This window comes from Schistocerca nitens, chromosome 10 (genome assembly GCF_023898315.1).
Source record: "Schistocerca nitens isolate TAMUIC-IGC-003100 chromosome 10, iqSchNite1.1, whole genome shotgun sequence".
In the NCBI taxonomy this organism is placed as follows: domain Eukaryota; kingdom Metazoa; phylum Arthropoda; class Insecta; order Orthoptera; family Acrididae; genus Schistocerca; species Schistocerca nitens.
The window spans coordinates 132615458-132636595 of record NC_064623.1 but is presented as its reverse complement, the minus strand read 5'-3'; the positions used below and the strand labels follow the sequence as shown (position 1 = coordinate 132636595).

The 21138-nt window shown below is 39.0% G+C and overlaps 1 protein-coding gene across 1 annotated transcript in view; it reads left to right on the top strand.

Moving 5' to 3' along the window:
* Positions 1-21138, top strand: part of LOC126210392 (ankyrin-2-like) — a 206142-nt gene that overhangs the window by 171583 nt on the left and 13421 nt on the right. The window contains exon 7 of the mRNA XM_049939622.1: positions 13993-14094. Within this exon, the coding sequence (XP_049795579.1) occupies positions 13993-14094 (102 nt within the window). The remainder of the gene's footprint in view (positions 1-13992; positions 14095-21138) is intronic.

Here is a 21138-nt window from a genome sequence, read left to right as displayed (position 1 = left end):
CACATGGACGCAATCCCCTTGTGTCTCAGAACCACTTAGGAATTGAGCAACTGAATCACATTCTCTGCCATGGTTTCGACTACCTCCCGTCATGCCCTGAAATAAGGAATGTCCTACCCACTATCCATCCCTCCGATAATGATATTCCGCCGCCCACCCAACCTACACAATGTCCTTGTCCATACCTACACAACCCCTGCTCCAAGACCCTTGCCTCATGGCTGATAGCCTTGTAATAGACCTGGATGCAATCCCTGTCCTATCAGTTCTTCCACCGCCACCTACTCCAGTCCAGTCACAAGAAACACCTGTCCCATCAGAAGCTACCTGTGAATCCAATAATGTGATCCACAAGTAAAGCTGCGACCACTGTGCTGCACTCTACGTGGGTATGACATCCAACAAGCTTTCTGTCTGTATGAATGACCACAGACAAACTGTGGCCAAGAAACAGGTGGACCACCCATTTACTGAGCACGCTGCCCAACATAGTATTTTCATTTTAATGATTCTTTCATGTCCTATGCCATCGAGATACTTCCTACCAACACAGCACTGAGTGACATAATACTTAGGTCGATGACTTCTGTCCTACCAAACATCTGCAAAAGGTGCACTACTAAAATGTGTGTGGTATACCTTGACAGCATTATCTGATGCAACAGGCCTTGACAGTATCCGTAAACTCTTCTTACTCTTTGAACAGCATAATGGGGCCTGCACGAAAGACCAGTATGAACCTGTACTGAAATATAATCCTATGTGGAAAACAAGCTGGCAGCAAGTGAATAACACGCGTTAATTTTGCTCGAAACTTCACATGAATTTTGGAGGTGTTGTTAAGCATTTAAGCTATTTTATACGAGAAGTGTGTTGCGAATCACTAGTGTCATTTAGCATTTCATTTTGAAAATATGTAACCTTAAATTGAATTTAAAATGGTTATCTGTGTAACAACACTTAGAATCGCCAACGGGCAGTCGAGAGGCAGTGCTGGAGTCGAACCAGCACCAGGGGCCGTGGTCGCACCGCACAACATCTCCGACGTCACCACATTAATGAAGCCCGAGCTGAGTGTCATGCTCCAGGCACAAGAAGACACACTCGGGATGGTTGTACAGACCACCACTGATGGGGTCACTGGAGTAGTGATGACCAAAATACGGGAGACCCTGGAGACAAATGCGAACGAGACTCCTGCATTAACAGATCCTTAAAAGAAGCTGAGGGTAGGGCACAATTGCTCGAACAGGAGCTGGTCGAGGAATCTGATGGGCTCAAACAGTACCACAGAGTCGATAATCTCAGAAAGTTCAGGATGCCTGAGAACAGCAGAGAGAATAAAGATGATTAAAATATCAGCCTTGTCTGAGAGAAGCTAAGCTTGCAGGTGACACTGAATGATACAGACAGGTGTCATGGAGTTCAGCATAGACTCAAAACAGTGAAGTTCATGTCTTACAGGAAAAGATCTGATACCTTCAAAGAGAAGAGGAAACTCGTAAGTCAGGTCTGACAGTATAGCAGGATCTCAACTCTCAAAGGCTAAAGCTTTTGAATACTTCAGTCTTGAGATTTTGGCTACAAAACACTTGGGCAAATGACAGCAGGATAATGGTGAAGACGGAAAATGGAGAAAAGATCACTCTGTCATGCATTCGTTTAGATTTAATTTTAATATTAATTATATATTTTCTGTTCAGTTTTCATACTTCCAACACCGTTATACTCGTAGTTTCTTATTTCACTATTACTTCACTACTCTGACAGGGTTTTCATTCAGGCGATTTATTTACTGTCTTGCTTCTAGTTATGCGTAGCAATGTACAATATCTCTGTTGTTACTTATCACTATAACCATTGATAGTACAATTTGTTTTTATTCTGTTTAGCTTGTGTTCAATACCATTGGGCACAAATCGTTTTAGGTCTGTTTAGTGAGTTGCTGTCCCTGACACTTGTCAGCTGTTTAGTAACCACTGCCAAAACCTGTTGGTCTCGGTCATACAATCTCCCTTCTCCCTGAAGGTACCAGTGCTTTCATTTCTGGAAACCTGTGCTCTCCTATCACCCATCATGTTTTGTTCTCCCACCCTCACTGGCCCAGAGTGGCTAACATCCAGCAGCAAAAATCTTTGTGAGATTTGCACCTGAGTGCACAAAGCTACATATTGCACATGAAAATGTTCAATCTCTGCCAACTCATATTGAGTTCTGTTAGATATTTCAAGATGTATACATCCACGTAATATTTCTGTTGGAGACATGGATTAAACTATTTCCACAGGTGCAGTAAGCTTAAACAGCTACACCGTTAGAAGACATGACAGAGGGGTGGAATAGGTGCATACAGGCGCTATGATTAATCACCTAATACCTGATATGAGTAATTTACAATCCTCCTAAAGTAGTTGGGCTTACCTGCTTTGAAACTGCTCTTTCAAGTCTGGAATCGGTTCACAATCGGATGATTATAGATAGTGACACCAGCATATGTTTTTTATACAATAATCCATTCAGTGTGAAATATGAGCGGATGCTTTCGTCTTCAAATGTGTTGCTACTTCAGCTTGTTCTACTCTCACTGATATATCTCCAACAAAATCCTTAGAGTAATTTCTACCTCTCTGATATCTGCCCCTGGCATGTGTGTGCACGACTTAATTTTCAGATGAACTCACTGGAATATCCCAGAAGGGAAAAGCAACTGACAGAATACTGAGACTTCAAATGCATTAGTTTATCCAAACTTGCAACTGAGACACAATAAATAGTGTGGGGGACATATTTCATTCTCTTCTCAGGTTTAAATGAAAAACTTCATGGATTCACAACGAACTTACTCAGTTGTATGACAAATATGCTCCCCCAAAGACCATAAAAGTAAGAAGTAACCTGAATCTTGGATAACTGAAGAACTAAAACAGCTCATGAATCTCAGAGATGCTGCAAATCAGGCATACAAATTACACCCCATGCCTGAAAATCATATTGCTTACAAGCAGAAATGGAAAAGTTAGTCAAGCATGAGAAATTCAAAGCTCAGACGTGCCCATACATTAACTGAGAAGAGCTGTCTCAAGGACAACACACATGTGTGGTCTCGGTATAGACAAAGGAAAAACTGCAGCTGACCCCATTGTCCCTAGTCAAAGAACTGAACCAGCACTTCTTACCTACAACCACAACTGAACCACAAACAAAACAGAGACTCATTTATTACTTCACGGGGCTAAACGACTTCAACCATGAAAAATTGTGACCGTCAAAAAACCCATCATGCGTATCAGATCAACATCTACTGGACACGATGGTATCACAGTCGAAACGACGAAGCTTACTACTGGCCCATTTATGCCCACTATGAGGTATCTTCAACCCTAAGGCCTGGAAACAGGGACTGGTTAAGCCACCATCTAAATAGGCGTTGCTACAGCTCCCTCCAATTACCGACCTATTTACATTTTTCCTGCACTCTCTAATTCCCTAAAATATATAGTCCATGACCGGCTAATAAACCACCTACCTACAAGCAACCTACTAGATGAGTACCAATCAGGCTTCCATAAATATTGAAGTATAACATCTGCAATAATGAAGATAACGTATGACCTGAATCTTGCCACGGATGCACAAGAACCAACTGCTGTGTGCTTCTGAGACTTCAGAAAAGGCTCTGACACTGACGTAGCATATTAAATTTCTTGCCAAGTGCAGTGCATTGCTTTCAATCATACGTGACATCTCCACAGTAATGTATTATGTCTGGCACTGTAAAGTCACAATGCAGGCAGGTTGAAACAGGCACCCCAGGCTTCATTATTAGGTCGTGCACTCTTTTCATTGTACGTAAATGCTGCGTCATCACTTTTGCCCTACTGCAAATACCACATGTATACGGATGACCTCCAGTTGTATCTAAGTGCAAAACAAATAAATCTGAAGACTGCAATCAAGAACCTCAATACTGCCGTGTGTGCACTGCCATAATGGACACTGGGTATAAGGTTAAAGCTCAATCCAATCAAAACCCTGGTGATACTGGTTGGTCATTATAGGCTAATTATCCCAAAATATTAGGAATCCCTACCATCTTTGACCACAAATGGGACAAATATCAACGTTTCCGCTTCAGAAAAAAGTCTGAATAATACAGATGAAGATCTAAACTGGACTGAGCACGTAACTGCAATGTGTAAGAAGGCGTCAACATCTCTACATGTTCTACAAAACTATAAAAAGCTGAAACTTCCTGGCAGATTAAAACTGTGTGCCCGACCGAGGCTCGAACTCGGGACCTTTGCCTTTCGCGGGCAAGTGCTCTACCAACTGAGCTACCCAAGCACGACTCTCGCCCCGTCCTCACAGCTTTACTTCTGCCAGTACCTCGTCTCCTACCTTCCAAACTTTACAGAAGCTCTCCTGCGAACCATGCAGAACTAACACTCCTGAAAGAAAGGATACTGCGGAGACATGGCTTAGCCACAGCCTGGGGGATGTTTCCAGAATGAGATTTTCACTCTGCAGCGGAGTGTGCGCTGATATGAAAAAACTATTTCCTCTTCGTATGATGAGAAAATTTGTACAAACACCCATACATTGAGTTACTGATTACAGCGATGTTATCTGGCAAGACCTTTCCAAGAAAGCTCATTGCGCCTGGAACTTGTTATGAAAACCTGTATTCATGATATCTGTGATGTTCAGCTCTGTACTCATATTTCATCATCTTATGCACAGCTATCCTGGCTGTGTGCAAACAAGTGCAGAGATTCCCATACCCTCTGGCTTCTGTACTGTCTTATCAATGTGCAGTGTCCCTCATACCTCCCCTTGACTTTAACGCTCTTACCTGAACAACATGGCTGAAAACTCATTCCCATCACAGTAAAATCCTATCTGTCCCACTCCGTCATTTAACTACTTTCTCTAAGTTCTTCTCAGTAGCAGGAACATGACTGGAATAACCTCCTGCTTTGTGTTGGCAGAATAACATCGCCAACTACAGAACGCAGTAAATGTCATACCTACTAAAACAACAATAAGGATTACTGTTCTTTGTCTACCAGGATACAGATTAACTGGCAGTTTTTCAAGGAATTCTTTGCGGAGTTTGGAGTGGCCATGTACGTAAAAAATAGTTTGCCATTTGAGTCCATAGACATATCACAGCACTGCACTGAACAGATATTTGAACGTTGTGAGGGACAGTTGAATTTAGCGAAACTAAACTTCTAATTTTTGTTGTTTATTGGTCCCCTAACTCTGACATCAGAGCATTTATGCTCAAGCAAGAGAGGGTTCTTGATGCACTTTATAGGAAGTACCAGAAATTATATGTGGTGACTTGAATATTAATTTTGTATATAATAGTGCAAGAAAAAGGATGTTGGTAAATCTCCTAAATTCATATGATTTGATGCAGACTGTGTTTTTTCCAACTAGGGTGCTGGGGAACAGTAGCACAGCAATAGACAATATATTTATTCATTCTTCATTACTAGATGGGCATTCTGTTAGTAAAAGGGTGAATGGCCGTTCAGACTACGATGCACAAATTTTAACACTAAAAGGCTTTTGTGCTCAAACAAATGTTACATATAATTACAAACTATGTAGTAAAGTTAATCCAACAGCAATAGAAAGTTCTTTCAACCACGTCAAGGAAAATGATTGGCAGGATGTTTATACTGCTGATAACATAGATAACAAATATAATGCTTTCCTTAACACATCTCTCATTCTCTTTGAGAGATGCTTTCCATTAGCAGTAAAAGGCAGCCTGCGTGGCTGACTAGTGGGATAAGAATATCATGTAGAACAAATTGGGAATTATATGAAAATGTTAGAAGTAGCCACGATCAAGCTACAGTAGCTCATTAAAAACAGTATTTTAAGGTGTTTAAAAATGTCATTAGGAAGGCAGAGAGTATGTTGTCCGCAAATAGAACAGATAATTCACGGGATAAAATTAGAACCATGTGGTCAGTTGCGAAGGAAGTGTCCGGTCAACAGACAACGTGAAGTCAGTTCGTAGTAAAAATACGAGTATTTCTGTTACTGATAAATCAGATATATGTACAGTATTTAACAATAATTTTTGGAGCATTGCTGGCGAATTATATAAAAACTTAGTTTCTACAGGGAATCATATACTCTCTTGGAAAATGCCTTTCGAGACTGATGTCTGACATACTCCTCCATGATACAGACGAGGGGAAGATTGAGTAAATAATTAAATCACTGAAGGCTAAGGACTCTCATGGACATGATGGAGTCTGTAACAGGATATTGAAGTACTGCGCTGCACATGTTAGCTCTGTACTTAGCCACATTTGTAATTTTTCCTTTAACAATGGTTAGTTTTCTGAATGATTAAAGCAAAAGTAGCAAAGCTGCTTTATAAAAAGGAAGAAAGGCATATTGTAAACAATTTTAGACCTATTTCTATGCCATCAGTGTTTGCTAAAGTTATGGAAAAGGCTGTGTTTGTAAGGATAATTGATCATTTTATATTACATAATTTGTTATCAAATGAACAGTTCGGCTTTAGAATTGATTTAACAACTGAAAATTCTATATTCTCTCCCTCTGTGTGAGGTACTGGGTGGATTAAACAAAAGTTTTCGAACGCTAGGCATATTTTTGTGATTTAACTAAGTCGTTTGATTGTGTTGATCATAAAATATTACTCCATAAGTTGGACCATTGTGGAATACGGGGAGTAGCTCACAATTGGTTCACCTCTTACTTTAGCAACAGACAGCATAAGATCGTTACAGTGTTGGGAATGACTGTGATGTGGGGCCTGAGTGAGGCGTAGTCAAATGGGGGATGTTCCAGCGATCCACGTTGGAGTCACTACTGTTCCTTATTTATATAAATGATATGCCCTCTAGTATTACGTGTAACTCTAAAATATTTCTGTTCCTTTATGACACTAGCATGGTCGTAGAGGATGTTGTGTGCAATATGATCTCTGTTTCAAATAGTGCAGTACATGACATAGTTAATGGCTTATGGAAAATAAACTAACGCTAAATCACAGTAAGACTCAGTTTTTACAATTTCTAACACACAATTCAACAAAACGCCACGTTTTAATTTCACAGAATGAACATATGACTGATGATACTGAACAGTTCAAATTTCTAGGTATTCAGATAGTAAACGGTCGTGGAAAGTGCCACATTCAGAATCTTGTTCAGAGAATTAATGCAGCCATTTTTACTATTCGAACAATATCTGAAGTAAGTGATTGTTCAACACAAAAATTAGTCTACCTTGTTTATTTTTCAGTCACTTATCTCGTGTGGTATGATATTTTGGGGTAACTCTTCCCATTCTCAAAGGATATTTTTGGCCCAGAAGCGGGCAGTTTGGGCAATAATGGTTTAAGTTCACGAACCTCTTCTCGACCCTTGTTCGCTAGTCTGGGTATTATGAGATTGGCATATCAGGGGGTATATGTATTCTTTACTGTCGTTTCTTGTTAATAATATCAGCTTATTCCCAAGAATTAGTAGCTTTCTCTCAGTTGATACTAGACGGAAATCCAGTCTGCATTTGGATCGCTCTTCCTTGATTCTTGTGCAGAAAGGTGTGCAGTATACTGCTGCATCCATTTTCAATAAGCTACCACAAGAATTCAAAAATCTTAACAGTATTCCACACACTTTCAAAACTAAACTGAAGAGTTTCCTCATGGGTCACTCCTCTTATTCTGTCAAGGAGTTCCATGAAAAATTAAGCTGATTCCTTTGTTGTATTGTTGATTATGTTTACTTAAGCTTATGGCTTGTCTATTTTTGGCTTCATAAGTATTTTATTTTTTCTGTAATTACTTTTACATTGTAATTTGGAAATTTGCTCCTGAATTTGGTCCTACTGAACTAGACTTGTAAAATAAAATTAGGAATTGAACTTGCGACCTCGCACACAGTTGGTTCTTCGTGAGATATTGTTTGCTGATTGCATGAAGAGTTTAAAAGTTGTAAATTCAAAGGTTAATGGTGTTAATGTTTACTCACTGTGAATTAGTTTTAAAGATATTGAAAATATTGTGTCATTTGATGTGTCTTATTTTTAAGACATCAAAGATGCATTCAGATTTGCTTTAGTATTCGACCGTGAATTATTGCCGAATTTGAAAGAGTTTAAACTTAGCCATCTTTAAGATTGTCTGACACTCCAGTATTGCTTGGAGCATTGTCTGTCCACTTAAGCAACTGAGCATAGTCAAAATTCTCCATCCTAGGATTTGCCCATATCCAGTCTCGTTTCTAGTCTGTGTACCTCTCTCACCTAGCACAACAGCTGCAATGCGCCCTCAGCCCTTGGGCTATAAGGAATCTTCAGCTACGAAAACAAATTCACCTCCCTCACGCCAACTCGAGGCAGCCGAATTGCTTGCCTACTTCCATGTGACATGCAATACTCATTTTCATGCTCACCTCTTAGATGATTTCGGTTTTAAGTATTTTAAAGTCAGTGTTATCTCTGATACTGTTGAGAACAACATATCATTTTATGTGTGAATCACGTGATACTGCCCTTATTACTGCACTCTCCTCATGCATATGTCTCATTGGAAACTTGCTGAGACAACGCTTCAGAAGGACGTGCATTTCATCACAACCACATAACCCAATGATGCAAAGTTTCAGCTTCTGGTGGCTTCATTAGGGATATTCCATGAAACCACATTCCCAGATGTAACCACAATCTCCAGTAAACTAATAAAGTCGTAACAGATGGGAAATATTAGCATGCTATAAATGTTTGGCAGGAGATCAGCATCCTCGATGTGAGAGACTATGCTAGACTGCAAATGAAAACTGGTGTACACTTGCTCAATATTTTCGAGAAGTTCTTGATGTATGACTGGACACATATTATATGGATCCTGCCCTGCACTGCACCATTCCAGGGATTTGAAGGGATGAGATGTTAAGGGAGATGTGTAAACACTGAACTGTTGGTTGAAGTTGACATGCTGTTCTTCTTCAGATGCTAGATGGGTGGTGGACTTTGCCAATGCATGTGCAGGTATGGGAAGCTGAATAACCCATGAAAGAATGGGAAGAGTACAGGCCATCTGATGATTTAAGTTACATCCTTTACTTGGATGTAAACAATCTCAGCAGGTACGGCACACAACAATAGCTACCACTGAGAGTTCCATTGGCTGTTGAAAAGAGAAATCACTAACTATACCAAAGCAAAATTCTGTGATGTGCCCGTTGATTTTGGTGGAGGACATGTCTTGGAGGTAGATCTGGCATATCCCATCAGTTTGTATGAGTTTGTATGACGCACACAGCACCTAGCTACTGTATCCAGAGTGCCTAGTCCCACATAATGGTTCTGTCACAAATCTGTTCAGAATGCTAGGGTACAAGCCGCAATATGTCTGCTATTGAGAGACTTTGAGCAGTGTCTCAGGTTGGGGATGGAACTTGTTTGTATAACCAGTGGCACCTTCTCAAACAGCATTGCTGATTGAAGGAGTACATGATTTTAACACCAAATAGAGTGCTCTCATGACGTGATTTTTTTACAAGTTAATGAACAATTCTATTTTTGGAAACACCATGGAAAATGTTAAGAAAATACTGTGAAATTCATTTACTTTACTGGTGGGATGGGCGTTTTGGCACAAGCAGTTTCATTGCCACACCAAATTTGAAATGGGTCACCATCTTCAATTAAGGAGTAGTCACCGTGGAGAAGTCCAGGGTTTCCATGCGATTCACAAAGCCTGTCTACCAGAATATGTGTTCTGGACGCCCCATGTACTGCTTTCACTGTTACTTTGCGATGTCAAACTTCGCTGATCCCAGTGTACATTATATGAGTACAAACAGGTTCGTCTACTGGGTGAAAGGCTGCAATCCATATTAGTACTTAGGCACAACCCTGAAACATTTGACACATCTGTATATGTGGCTTTTTGTAATGACAGCTTAAAATAAGAAGGTTATTGGCCTGATGGATGACATGGTGAACGGATTGCAGATTGTAGAACGTGTAGGCTCGCATCCAAAATGTACACATGCCACATAGATGTAGATACCATCCAGAGCAGGGCTTTGGATGTGCATAGTGCTGCCTCAAAGGCTCTCACGATTGAAGATTACAGAACGTGCCCACTCAAGGGGGTTGGTTCTGCTCCAAATGTGATGCATCAGGTAATATATCAGTCAAGAGCTCATGAGGAACATACTGCACAGTATGTGTGAAAGTAAGGCTGTCAGTTATTCATCTGTAGGGACTGAATCGGCAGCCTACTGTACTCGCACTATTTGTTGGAGCAATTGAGTGGATGGCTGTATATTTACTTCTAAATAGTTGATATGTATGTGACAGTGTGCGCAGAATAGTCCGGTGAATCACTTGTCATAGTTATACGTGCGTGTGGTAAGAGGGTGGAGGTTGGTTGGTCCTCAATTGCTGCTGCTAGTCTTCGTTTCCCATGTAAATATTACATAATAAGAAGTGATTTAATGTAAATATTGTATATAGAGTCATCAGAAATAAAATGTAAATAGTGGATATAGAATGATCAGACATAAAACATATTGTATAAAAGAGTAAGAAGTGTGCACAGCAATAAATGCCTGTGATAGTTATAAGCCATCAGAAAAAATAAAAAATTACTACTAAATCCAAGGGATTATATATGTAAAAAAATAGCCATGTAAATACATCAACAAAGAAACTGAACAAATTAGCATTTAATGATAACAAAAATAAATTTGTAAAAAATCATGAGATATGTCATCAGAAACAATAGGTTTTAAATAAAAGAAGAAAGTAAATAAACAATAAAATTTTTTGGAAAGAATTGTACTGAAAATAAGAAACTGTTAATAATAAACTATAAAGCTAGTTTCTTTCATCAGTGTTATTATTTTGAAACCATTTCACTATGAAATTATTATTTATAACAAATCTGAAACTCTCCCCATGCAGGACAGACCTCGACCGAACAGGCCTATACAATTGACACGAAAAGGTAGTAAAGGAAGAGCTAGGTCCATTGGGTTTCCCATCATTTTATTGCGTTTCTAGTAGCAGAGAGAGATAAGTGGATGGGAGAGGCTTCCCACCATTTCCATGTGCTACTATTTATTCAGGGGAGAGCAGGAGAGGGAGCAGGGGCGGGGTTCCTCTCAGTGACATAAATGGTCCACATACACGTGCTGGTGGTTGCTCTAGTGGAGAGGAGTGGGGGGTGATAGTGATTGTAAGTCACCTGAGTGCGTAACCTGACACTGGAAGTATAGACTCAAATGGAAGTGATGAGATAGTTGTTTTGGCTTGGACTGACGTTACTATCTCACTGCATATCAGTTTCGATGTTATCACATAACCAGGAGTGATGTGTCACCCATATGTTTACCTGTCCCTGAACCGATCATCGATAGCTGTTCAGAAATACTTCAGTGGACTGAAGAAAACGAAAGTACAGAAGTGTTCAGGGAAACACAGTAATAAGCATCTACGTTACTTAGGAATGAAATAAATAGGAAGTGCAGGGATGTCACAGCAAAGTGGCAGCAGGAAAAATGGGAAGACATCGAAGTAGCAATGGTTGTGAGAAGAACTGAATCACTATATAGACAAATCAGTACAGCCTTCAGTGAAATTAAAAACTGTGGTGTCAACAGCAAAAGGGCAAGAAGAATTTGATTCTTAAATGCAGAGAAGAGAGCTAAATGATCACAAGAGAACACTTAAGGCCTCTACAGTAGGGAGGAAACCTCTGATAATAGGTAGAAAACGAAATAGGGCTTGGTGGGATTTCAAAAATTATTGGGGAAAGGGAACCGAAGTTGGTTTGTGGGACATATGGGTCTGGAGACATGCCACCTGATCTAAGATAAGAGCATCTATTATACAGTCAGCTTAAATGCTCAAACCTACAAGTTGCTAACAAGAATAGTGTACAAAAGAATAGAAAAAAGTTGAGAGTCTGTTAGATGACTATTTTGGCTTTAGGAATGGTAAACTCAACAGGGAGGCAGTACTGAGGTTCCGTTTCATAATGGAGGTAGGACTTAAGAAAAATCAAGATTAGTTCACAGGATTTGTCACCCTAGAAAAAAGGTTTCTTGAAGTAAAGCAGGAAAATAAGTGTAAGCTATGGGGAAAGATGGGTATTACGCAATATGTACAAGAACCAATAGGGAGAAATAAGAATGGAGTATGAAGAATGAAGTGGTCAGATTAGAAAATGTATAAGACAGGGATGTAGTCATTGTATCCTACTGTTCAATCAGTGCATCGGAAAAACAATGACGTAAATAAAAGAAAGTTAAATGAATGTGATTAAGCTTATAGGTGAAACGATACTGCTGATGACATTATTATCCTCACTGAAACTTAGAAAAAATGGCAGTACCTCTTGAATAGAAGTAAGTCTAAGGAGCACGAATTATGGACGGGTTGTTTGGGGGATCAGCGAGGGGGGAACAGCGAGGTTATCGATCTCATCGGATTAGAGAAGGACAGGGAAGGAAGTCGGCCGTGCCCTTTCAAAGGCACCATCCCAGCATTTGCCTGGAGCTATTTAGGGAAATCACAGAAAACCTAAATCAGGTTGGCCAGACGCGGAATTTAACTGTCGACCTCCCAAATGTGAGTCCATTGTGCTAACGAATGCGCCACCTCGCTCGGCTCGAATTGTGGACTGAAAGTTAACGGAAGAAAGTCAAAAGTAATGATGAGCAGCAGAGATCAGATTTGCAATAAACTTGGCATCAACAATGGAGACCACGAAGTAGACAAAGTGCAGAAATTTTGCTACAAGTGAACTACAATAACAAACAAGAAAGGAGGGCATAAAAAGGTGACTCCAGCAGGCATTGGTAGGATTCCTGGCCAAAAGCAGTTCAGTAACATCAAACATCTGTGGTAATTTGAGGAATAAATATCAGATAATACACATTTGGAGCACAACATTGTATGGTGCTTAGCTATGGAAAACAAGAGAATGCAAGGGTTTGAGATGTGGTGCTGAAAGTGGGTGTTGAAATTTAGGTGGCCCGACGTGAAAAGAAATTAGGTTCTGCACAGAAACGTCAAGGAGAGGACCGTGTGTGAAATATTGGAAATAAGATGGGACGGGATGGTTGGCTTTCATTAAAGACATCAGTGAGTAACTTCCATGGTACCTGAGGGAGCTGTAAAAGTTAGAAACTGCAGGGGAAGACAGAGATTGGAGTTCGTCTCATAACTAATCTAAGACGTTGTATGTGTCATTCTGAGTGGAAGAGGCTGCTCATGAGAGGTAGTTGTAACAGGCTACATCAAATCAGTCAAACGATTTGTAATTTAAATAACGGAGTCTTGACACAGTCAAGTGCCAAGTGTTCCATTGCTCATTGGTCATGACAGAGTTGACATATTGACAGCTCAGTACATGTTGTGCACACTTTTGAGGAGTTCCATGATTGCACATGTTTTATGTTAATGTGAAATACTACAGCAAAGCGTGGCATAGTTATTTTACATTTAGTTTCGTGTGTATGAAAGCATTCAGTTTCAAATGTGCACTCTGTTTGATGAAGGTAACATAAATATATTTTGAATAATATTTTTATAATAGTACCGCATTATGTACCTTTAAAGGTATTTGCAGTTTTAATTTCCCTGTGATTGTTTTTGTTATGTTTTCAAACTGTGCCGTCCAGCTGATGCGTATCACTTTAGCTTCATTGTCGAAACTTGTGCGTGTCTTTACTTCGTGCTGTAATTTTGTGCAAATTCATGTTTGGTATGCTAAGCAACTGGTAAGAGGCAGTGTGTAAACTGATTACTTCAATGATTACTCATTCATATTAGCCAGCCCACTATTTTCTCGGGCAGTGTGTGTTCTGTCACGTGTATTTGTGGAGAGTCCCTCAGCGATACTGTCTGTAATGGTGTTCCCTCTGGTCGCCACGTGAATATGCTTACCATGCCGTGTCTGTCTGTCTGTCTTTGCAGCCACCTAGCTGCCACACACAGCGAGGCCAACGCTGTCACTCGCCCAGACACTGCCGCCTGCCACATTCCTCCACCTGGCGACCCCACCGTCTCTCTCATGCGGTGAGTTCCGTCACTCGGTGTGCACGTTTTCCACATTCGCAGTACATCTTATGAGAGCTGCAACTGAGTGTTATGGTCAACTAATATAAATGTAAGTGTGTATGTATGTATGTATTATGTATGTATGTTCAACATCTCATAAACTGCTGCATGATTTTTTTTTTAAAAAATGTATTTGCAACAAATACAAAGTTACTGTATTGATTTCAACCAAATTTGGTACACAAATCGCTTCCTATCTAGCCTGAAGCTTATGGGAGTAACAACCACCAACCTCTCAACTGGCTGAGTCAGTGAGTGTGGACGAGAAAAAGAAGTGTGATATGCTGCACAAATATCCAGACTGTATTCGTCCACTATTTGAGAATGAGAGCACTTAGTGACTTGCGATCAAACTCAAAATGTAATTTCAAACTTTTCAAACTTTTTCTCCTGACTTCCCCACTCCCTTCAATGATAAAGAAAAAATTATCACTTTTTGCGCTTTCGCTATTCCGGCAATAAAACTGCCAATTAGGACAGGAACTTTTAAATTTATTGCTTCTTTAATACTGACTCCATTCATAATGGCTTTTGCAGACAGTATTAAAATATAACACAGAATGTGCCTGAAAAGTTATATAACTCTACAACACAAAGTTCAGGACATATAAAATCACAAATATGGTGATGCATGAAAATCTGCCGCATCAGGCATGATGTTTTAATTTGTAACTTCTTTACCAGTAACATTTTTGTAGCATATTTTGCAGATAGTACCCACATACAAAAATGAATGAGACGCCTGAAAAACTAAGTTTCCATAAAATTAAGTTGAAGTTATCCAGAGTACACTAATCCACTGTTTCATAACGAGAGCACTTAGTCAATTCCAACAAATTTTAAACGTAATTTCAAAATTTTTCTACACTTTCCCTCGCTGACATTCCCGACGTCAAATATTTCACACATAAACTCATCTGTACAGTAATCAAGAGTTTAATGCTGTTTTAACCAGGCGTGTCCAATTCCTTAAGAACTGGAAGTTGACTTGTTATTTCCTGTGTGGAAAGAAGCACTGTAGGTGACCTGTAAGTGTGTCTCAGGCACACGTACAGAAATGTCAAAGAAATTTGTTAGATATGTGACTTATTAATTTATAAAAGAACAGTGGGAGGGAGACTTCCCACTACCGCTGTAGGTGGGGATGTTTTTCGGAAGAGGTTATGTAACAATATTTAAAAACAGAGTGTTGGTATTTATTTTCTTTATTTAGTTGAGTTTGAACACGTCAAAATATGGAGTGCAATTATCTATTATTTGTGCTGTTTAGTGTGTAAAGCAAATCGTGAGATTCAACACTGTAGTGAGCGAGTAGTTTTCTCAGTCGGTTTCAGGACCTAAGATCAAGCCACATGGCTGAATACCACACATAAATTAACATTCCCGCTCGAATCTTAACGTGTATAATAGCAGAGAATCAGACAAAGAGCAAAACCTTGATTATCTGCTTATCAGTTTACCGATTCCTCGGATTACCGGACCGTGTGTCTGACCATCTGTCTGTGCTCTGCACGGAACACCATGACATCATAACCGCTTGATTTTACTCCTGTAACATGAGGTGTCCTTGGGGGTCTCGCTGCTTGTGCAGGCTGTTTCGAACCATATAATTTCATTTGCTTAAAGCATCTATGCCTGGGTTTCAGGCAGGATCCCTTGTTTCGTTCGATACTGATGTGCTGTTCCAGTACGGTTGGAGAACCTATGCAATACTGTTTGGGTTTAGGGGAAGTACTGAGCAGGCTGAAGCCTGCATGGGAATTTGGATTGAGGAGAGAGGGGTGCTAAGGTAGCCCATGGTGTTTTGCAAAGCCACTGTGCCATGGTGGCGTAGTGGTTCTATGGAGCAGCAGACCTGGGTTCAACTCCCAGCCTTGTTACAAATTTTGTTAGTCACTTAAGTCTGCATTTACCCATTACAAATGTTTCAGACTTTAAGGGGCTCCGGAACGCCCTATACTTGCAATGTTAAAATAATGCTTATAAATTACATCTTTCCTCACAAAGTATTTGAGGTAGGAAGTTGAACTTTTTACAGATTATTTATTGGAATATGGGCTACAACTTAACACAGGGATTTTACAAAATTTTAGTTCAGTTATTAAAGATGATTTTTTTCAATTGTAATGAAAATTCACAACATTTTTTTGCAATTTTTTATTTATATATTCAAAAATATACAGTTTTTTGGAAAAAGGCTGTGTTAAATTATGCAGAAGGTACTGTGTAACATTTACTGAAAGTTTGAAATGAATATGTTTGGAAGATCCTTAGAAAACATGTAATTAGTATGAGAAAATAAAAGTTTTGGGAATCGAGCGACAAAGATTGGATTAACTTTTTAGTGCATTCCAGGTCCATAGGATGGATTATCTTCATCCTCTGCAAACTCCTCCTCCAGCTTCCTCTTGTTCCTCCTCCTGTTTACTCTTGCTTGTATTTCTAGACTCTTTACAGCCCTGTCTGCAGCCCGAAGGCGTTCCTTGTCTAAAGCAAGCATCGCTCGTTGTTGTGTTCGTAGATTTTGCTACCATTTTCTTCAGTTGCAGTTACTGCAACACTGTTCCAAAAGGTGGTCATGTATGAACACTTATCACATTTCAGTTGTATTTCACTAGCAAGTCCTACGTGCTTTATTATGGAGAGTTCCAGACCAACTTCACTACAATGAATACATCTTACACAGTTTGAAAATATTCCTTTGAGAACCGACATATCAAATATTTCATTCACATCCGATTCGCCCATAAAACATTCATAGTTTTCACTCATTGAACCCAGCTTCTTCTGTGAAGTATTTTCTTTCCCACTTTGACTGCTATGGGCAGGTGTACTTGAGAGGTTAGGTTCACTCACTTGGTTATCGTCTTTATTGTTTACAGTAATAACACATACCTTTGGCTTTCCAACATTTCTCCTTTTCTTAAAAGCCTTCAGAGGATTTCTAATAACTTTACTTTTACTCATTATTATACTTCGACAGAACAGAGACTCAAGAAACAGAATTAATTACGAATATTTTTGAGATAACGACAGAGTAAATAAACATGAAACAATCGAGAATCACACCAGCGATATATATTGAACCATCACAGGTTAGCCACAACACATACTTTATCTCACATCACTAAAATGTACCTGATGAACACGGACGTTAATAAAAACACCATTTGACAGCAGTTTAACAGCGCCACAGTGGGTCACGCCCATGTAGAACACATTTCAAAAAAAAATTAAAAATAGTTGTAGTCTTCGGAATTGAATAAATTATATATCTATTAAAAGGTAATAGTCTGCAGATTCAGAAAACGCAAAAAAGTAAAAATTGAACTTTTCATGATTTTGAGCCTTTCCGGAGCCCCTTAAAGAGTCTCTGGAGCCGTACATTTTCATTTGCCGGTCAGTAATATTAAACAGAGTGATCATGGTGTCCAGGAAAGGACTTTAATTGATGTAACGAATAGTAAAATCGAATCCAGTAGAATATCGGTAGAGAATGTGACAGAAGAGAAAGCAGAAAGTAAATTAAAGGAATGAAATCATAAAGAAGACATGGAAACGAGAAATTTACACCACAAAAGCATCACTATAAAGAATGAAGACAAAACGCTGAAAGCAACCAAAAAGGTTACAAAAAACCGAAAAAAGCTATAAGAAAAGAAGGAAATTTGTTTAATGTCCCACCATCAATGCAGTCATTGAGACAGAGCAGAGTCGTAGATTATGACAGTATGCCAAAAGAAATCAGCCACACCGTGTTCAAAGGAAACATGCAGGTATTTTCCCGTTGCGATTTGGGGAAATACTGGAAGAACCTAAATCTCAATGGTGAATGGCAACTAGAACTATCGCCCAGTGTGCTAACCACTGTGCCATCACATTTGGTGAATGCAATAAAGAATCAGTTGCAAGAGGAAATAAAGGAAGAAGCTAAAATGAACTAAGACAGGACTAAAAAAATGAGAAAAAATGTTTTTGATAAAGAGAATAGGTAAACCTGGTTGGAGTGCAGAATGTGTACTGAGCAACAACATGTAGGCATGGCACTAATAAGAATAACGGTGTAAGGGTGAAAAAAGTGAAGATTTCCCTCTGTGATTAGCAGTAGACAGTTTTGAGAATGACAAAAAAGTCTTGTATAAAATATCACAGGGCATGGAAAACTAAAACCAACTAGTTTAAACGTAAACTGTTTACAGTCATAGGTAAAGGTATAAACTCTCAAAGACTATCTTTACACAGTGGAGTTAGGTATAATTTTCTTACAAGAAATACAAAACAATAAAATTAAATAGACACAGTATGCAATGTAGGTGACATGTGTGGAAAAATAACTGTTATTTGGAGATACAGTAAAGTGTAAATCAGTGCCGTGACTTATTAAGTGTAATATGATAGATTGACGATATTACTTAATACCTCGTACAAACTTTAGCATGATTATTAAATGGCAAACTAAAACTACTTGTGAAAATAATGTACTCCTTGATAACTACAGTTAGATATACTGGCAGAATATAAAGATATATATTATGTCTCACTCAGTGTGTGGATCATAACTAGCCACAATGATCGTGGACTTAGACAAAGTGTATGATTGTGTTAAAACCATTTCTGTATTAGGACAGTGAGCAAAGTGGGATGTAATGAACAGATGGCAAATGTTATACATAACATCGTATGGATGAGGCATCCAGTACCAATGTCAACGAAAACTTACGACATCGTTATCAGTAAAAAATCTGATTCGACAGGGCTGTTACATGTAAGTGATATGAAACCGCACCTGTAAACATTACAAGCACTCTAGGGTTTTCATTGTGAAGATAATATGTAAGGAATATCCTCATGAAAGCAGTCTTCTGACCAACTACAAGGAAGATTTGCAAAAAAATAAAAAATTAACATATATCAAAGTGACACGTGAGAAAGTTGACTATAAGAATTTCCTGACTAATGGAACTACCCTAAACATGAAAATCTTAATGTAACTACGGGGACTGTACTGTTGGGACTTCTATAGTTCCCAGTCTGGAAAACATCGTTTCAGTTACTCGGAGTATAATAAACTTGAATAATAAACTTGAAGCGGTCAAGGATTATGACACGATAATTTGTGGTACTCAGTTGAAGATGTAAAGCCTGTAAACAAGTCTGCAATCATATTTGACACTTTATTCATAAATTCAAAGTTGCTTATTTCGTCTGACTGCCGTAATCAGACCAGTTACAAAATAGGAAAAGAAATAATAATGGAACAATATGTTATGTTGGCAGAGAGTTAAGTTTATAGAAAAATCTTAGAATATGTAAAAGGGTATGAAGGCTAAAAGCTGTAACATTGTATTATGAGTACTCTCATATCAGTATCAACATTACACAACTTGTATATGCAAGTATGTGAGCAGTAGCTAGCAATGACCTGAGAGCATCCTGTACTTACACAAAAAAGAGCTGTAGTTGGTAGAGGGCATTTTCACTGAGGTAGTTTAGGTGACAAGCATAGGTTAAAACAGAATACTTACAGTTATTAATTAAAATACTTTCCACGTGGCTAGAGTGTCTTAACAGTAAATGTACAATACGACGTGTAACAACAAAATCCATACTTAAAATGACAACAAAACGTGTAAAAGTGGTACACATCTACATCTACGTGTACATATATATACCCTGAAAGCCACCGTATGATGCATGGCAGAGGATACCATGAACCACTACTAGTCAGTTCATTATCTGTTCCACAAGCAAATAGAATGAAGGAAATGCGATTGTCTGTAAGCTTCTGTAAGACCTCTAATTTTATCCTTATTGACCTTATGCAAAATGTACGTTGACTGCAATAGAATCCTCATTCATTCAGCTTGAAATACCAGTTCTCGAAATGTTCTCAATACTGTTTTTGAGAAAAGAAAAAAAAATCAGTAATAGTTGAGTGTTCATCGAATGAACTAGTAGCAAATCTATCAGCATGTCTCTGCTGACAGGAAAGATAGTCTGACAATGCACAAAGAACATGATGCCGTGTTGAAGGAAAAGTTTAATTTAAAAGTCTCGGCGGTCAATAGTGCATTTAGAGGACTTTTCGAGCGGGCTGTGTGAGGGATTGTATGTTCTGGTGGTGCTGCGGCAGTTAGCTGATTTTGTATCTTTTCAACAGGTTTCATTCTTGGAGTATCGATGGATTTTGCTTTTACATGTTGTAGATTACGTTTTGCTGCTAGACATACACTTTCGCCTTACGAAAAGGTCTCCGTTTGACTCTGCCCAGTTAAAGAGTGCATTTAATCTGGTTAGTTTGGTGTGACAGCTTACTTCTCTCTTTCTTCATCTAACATCTCTTCACGAATCTACCGCATATTTTCTAACGTTCCTCGGCCCACTGTTTTCCAATTACTTTTTTAGTTGTCCCTGCAAATGTACGATTTTCAGCAAGGATTCCAGAGGTTTTGCCTTTCCTGACGGTATTGTATGTGGTTGTAATTTTTTTAAAGTCCTACTTCACTTCTTCTAAATAAGTGAATTTCACCTCTCCGAGTTTATTATATTCAGTAGTTCTTTTGTTAATTTAGTGTTGTGCATTCGGCAGATGTGGCCATAGAATTTCGAGCATCTACTACTATTTCATCAGTGAACTTGTTTATAGGCCTGTAGTTTCTATTTCAATCCACATGTCTGTTACATTAGTGAGTCCACAATTTTCTCTTGGAAATATTGTCGCTTCTCTTGCAGTGTCTTCAATTTTAATCTGAAAATGATTTAATTAATGGCTTTTCTTTTTGAGTGATCAGTCTTCTGACTGGTTTGGTGCAGCCCACTGTGAACCTCTCTCCTGCACCAGTCCTTTCGGCACTTGCACCTGACGGCCTCAGTTATGTATTGGATGTATTCCAGTCCCAGTCTTCCTCCAAAGGCAATATCCTCTTCAGCTCCCTCAGGGTCCATGGTGGCTCTTCCCTCATGTCTCTGCATATTTCCTTCTCCTTTTGAGAGTTTTCTGTA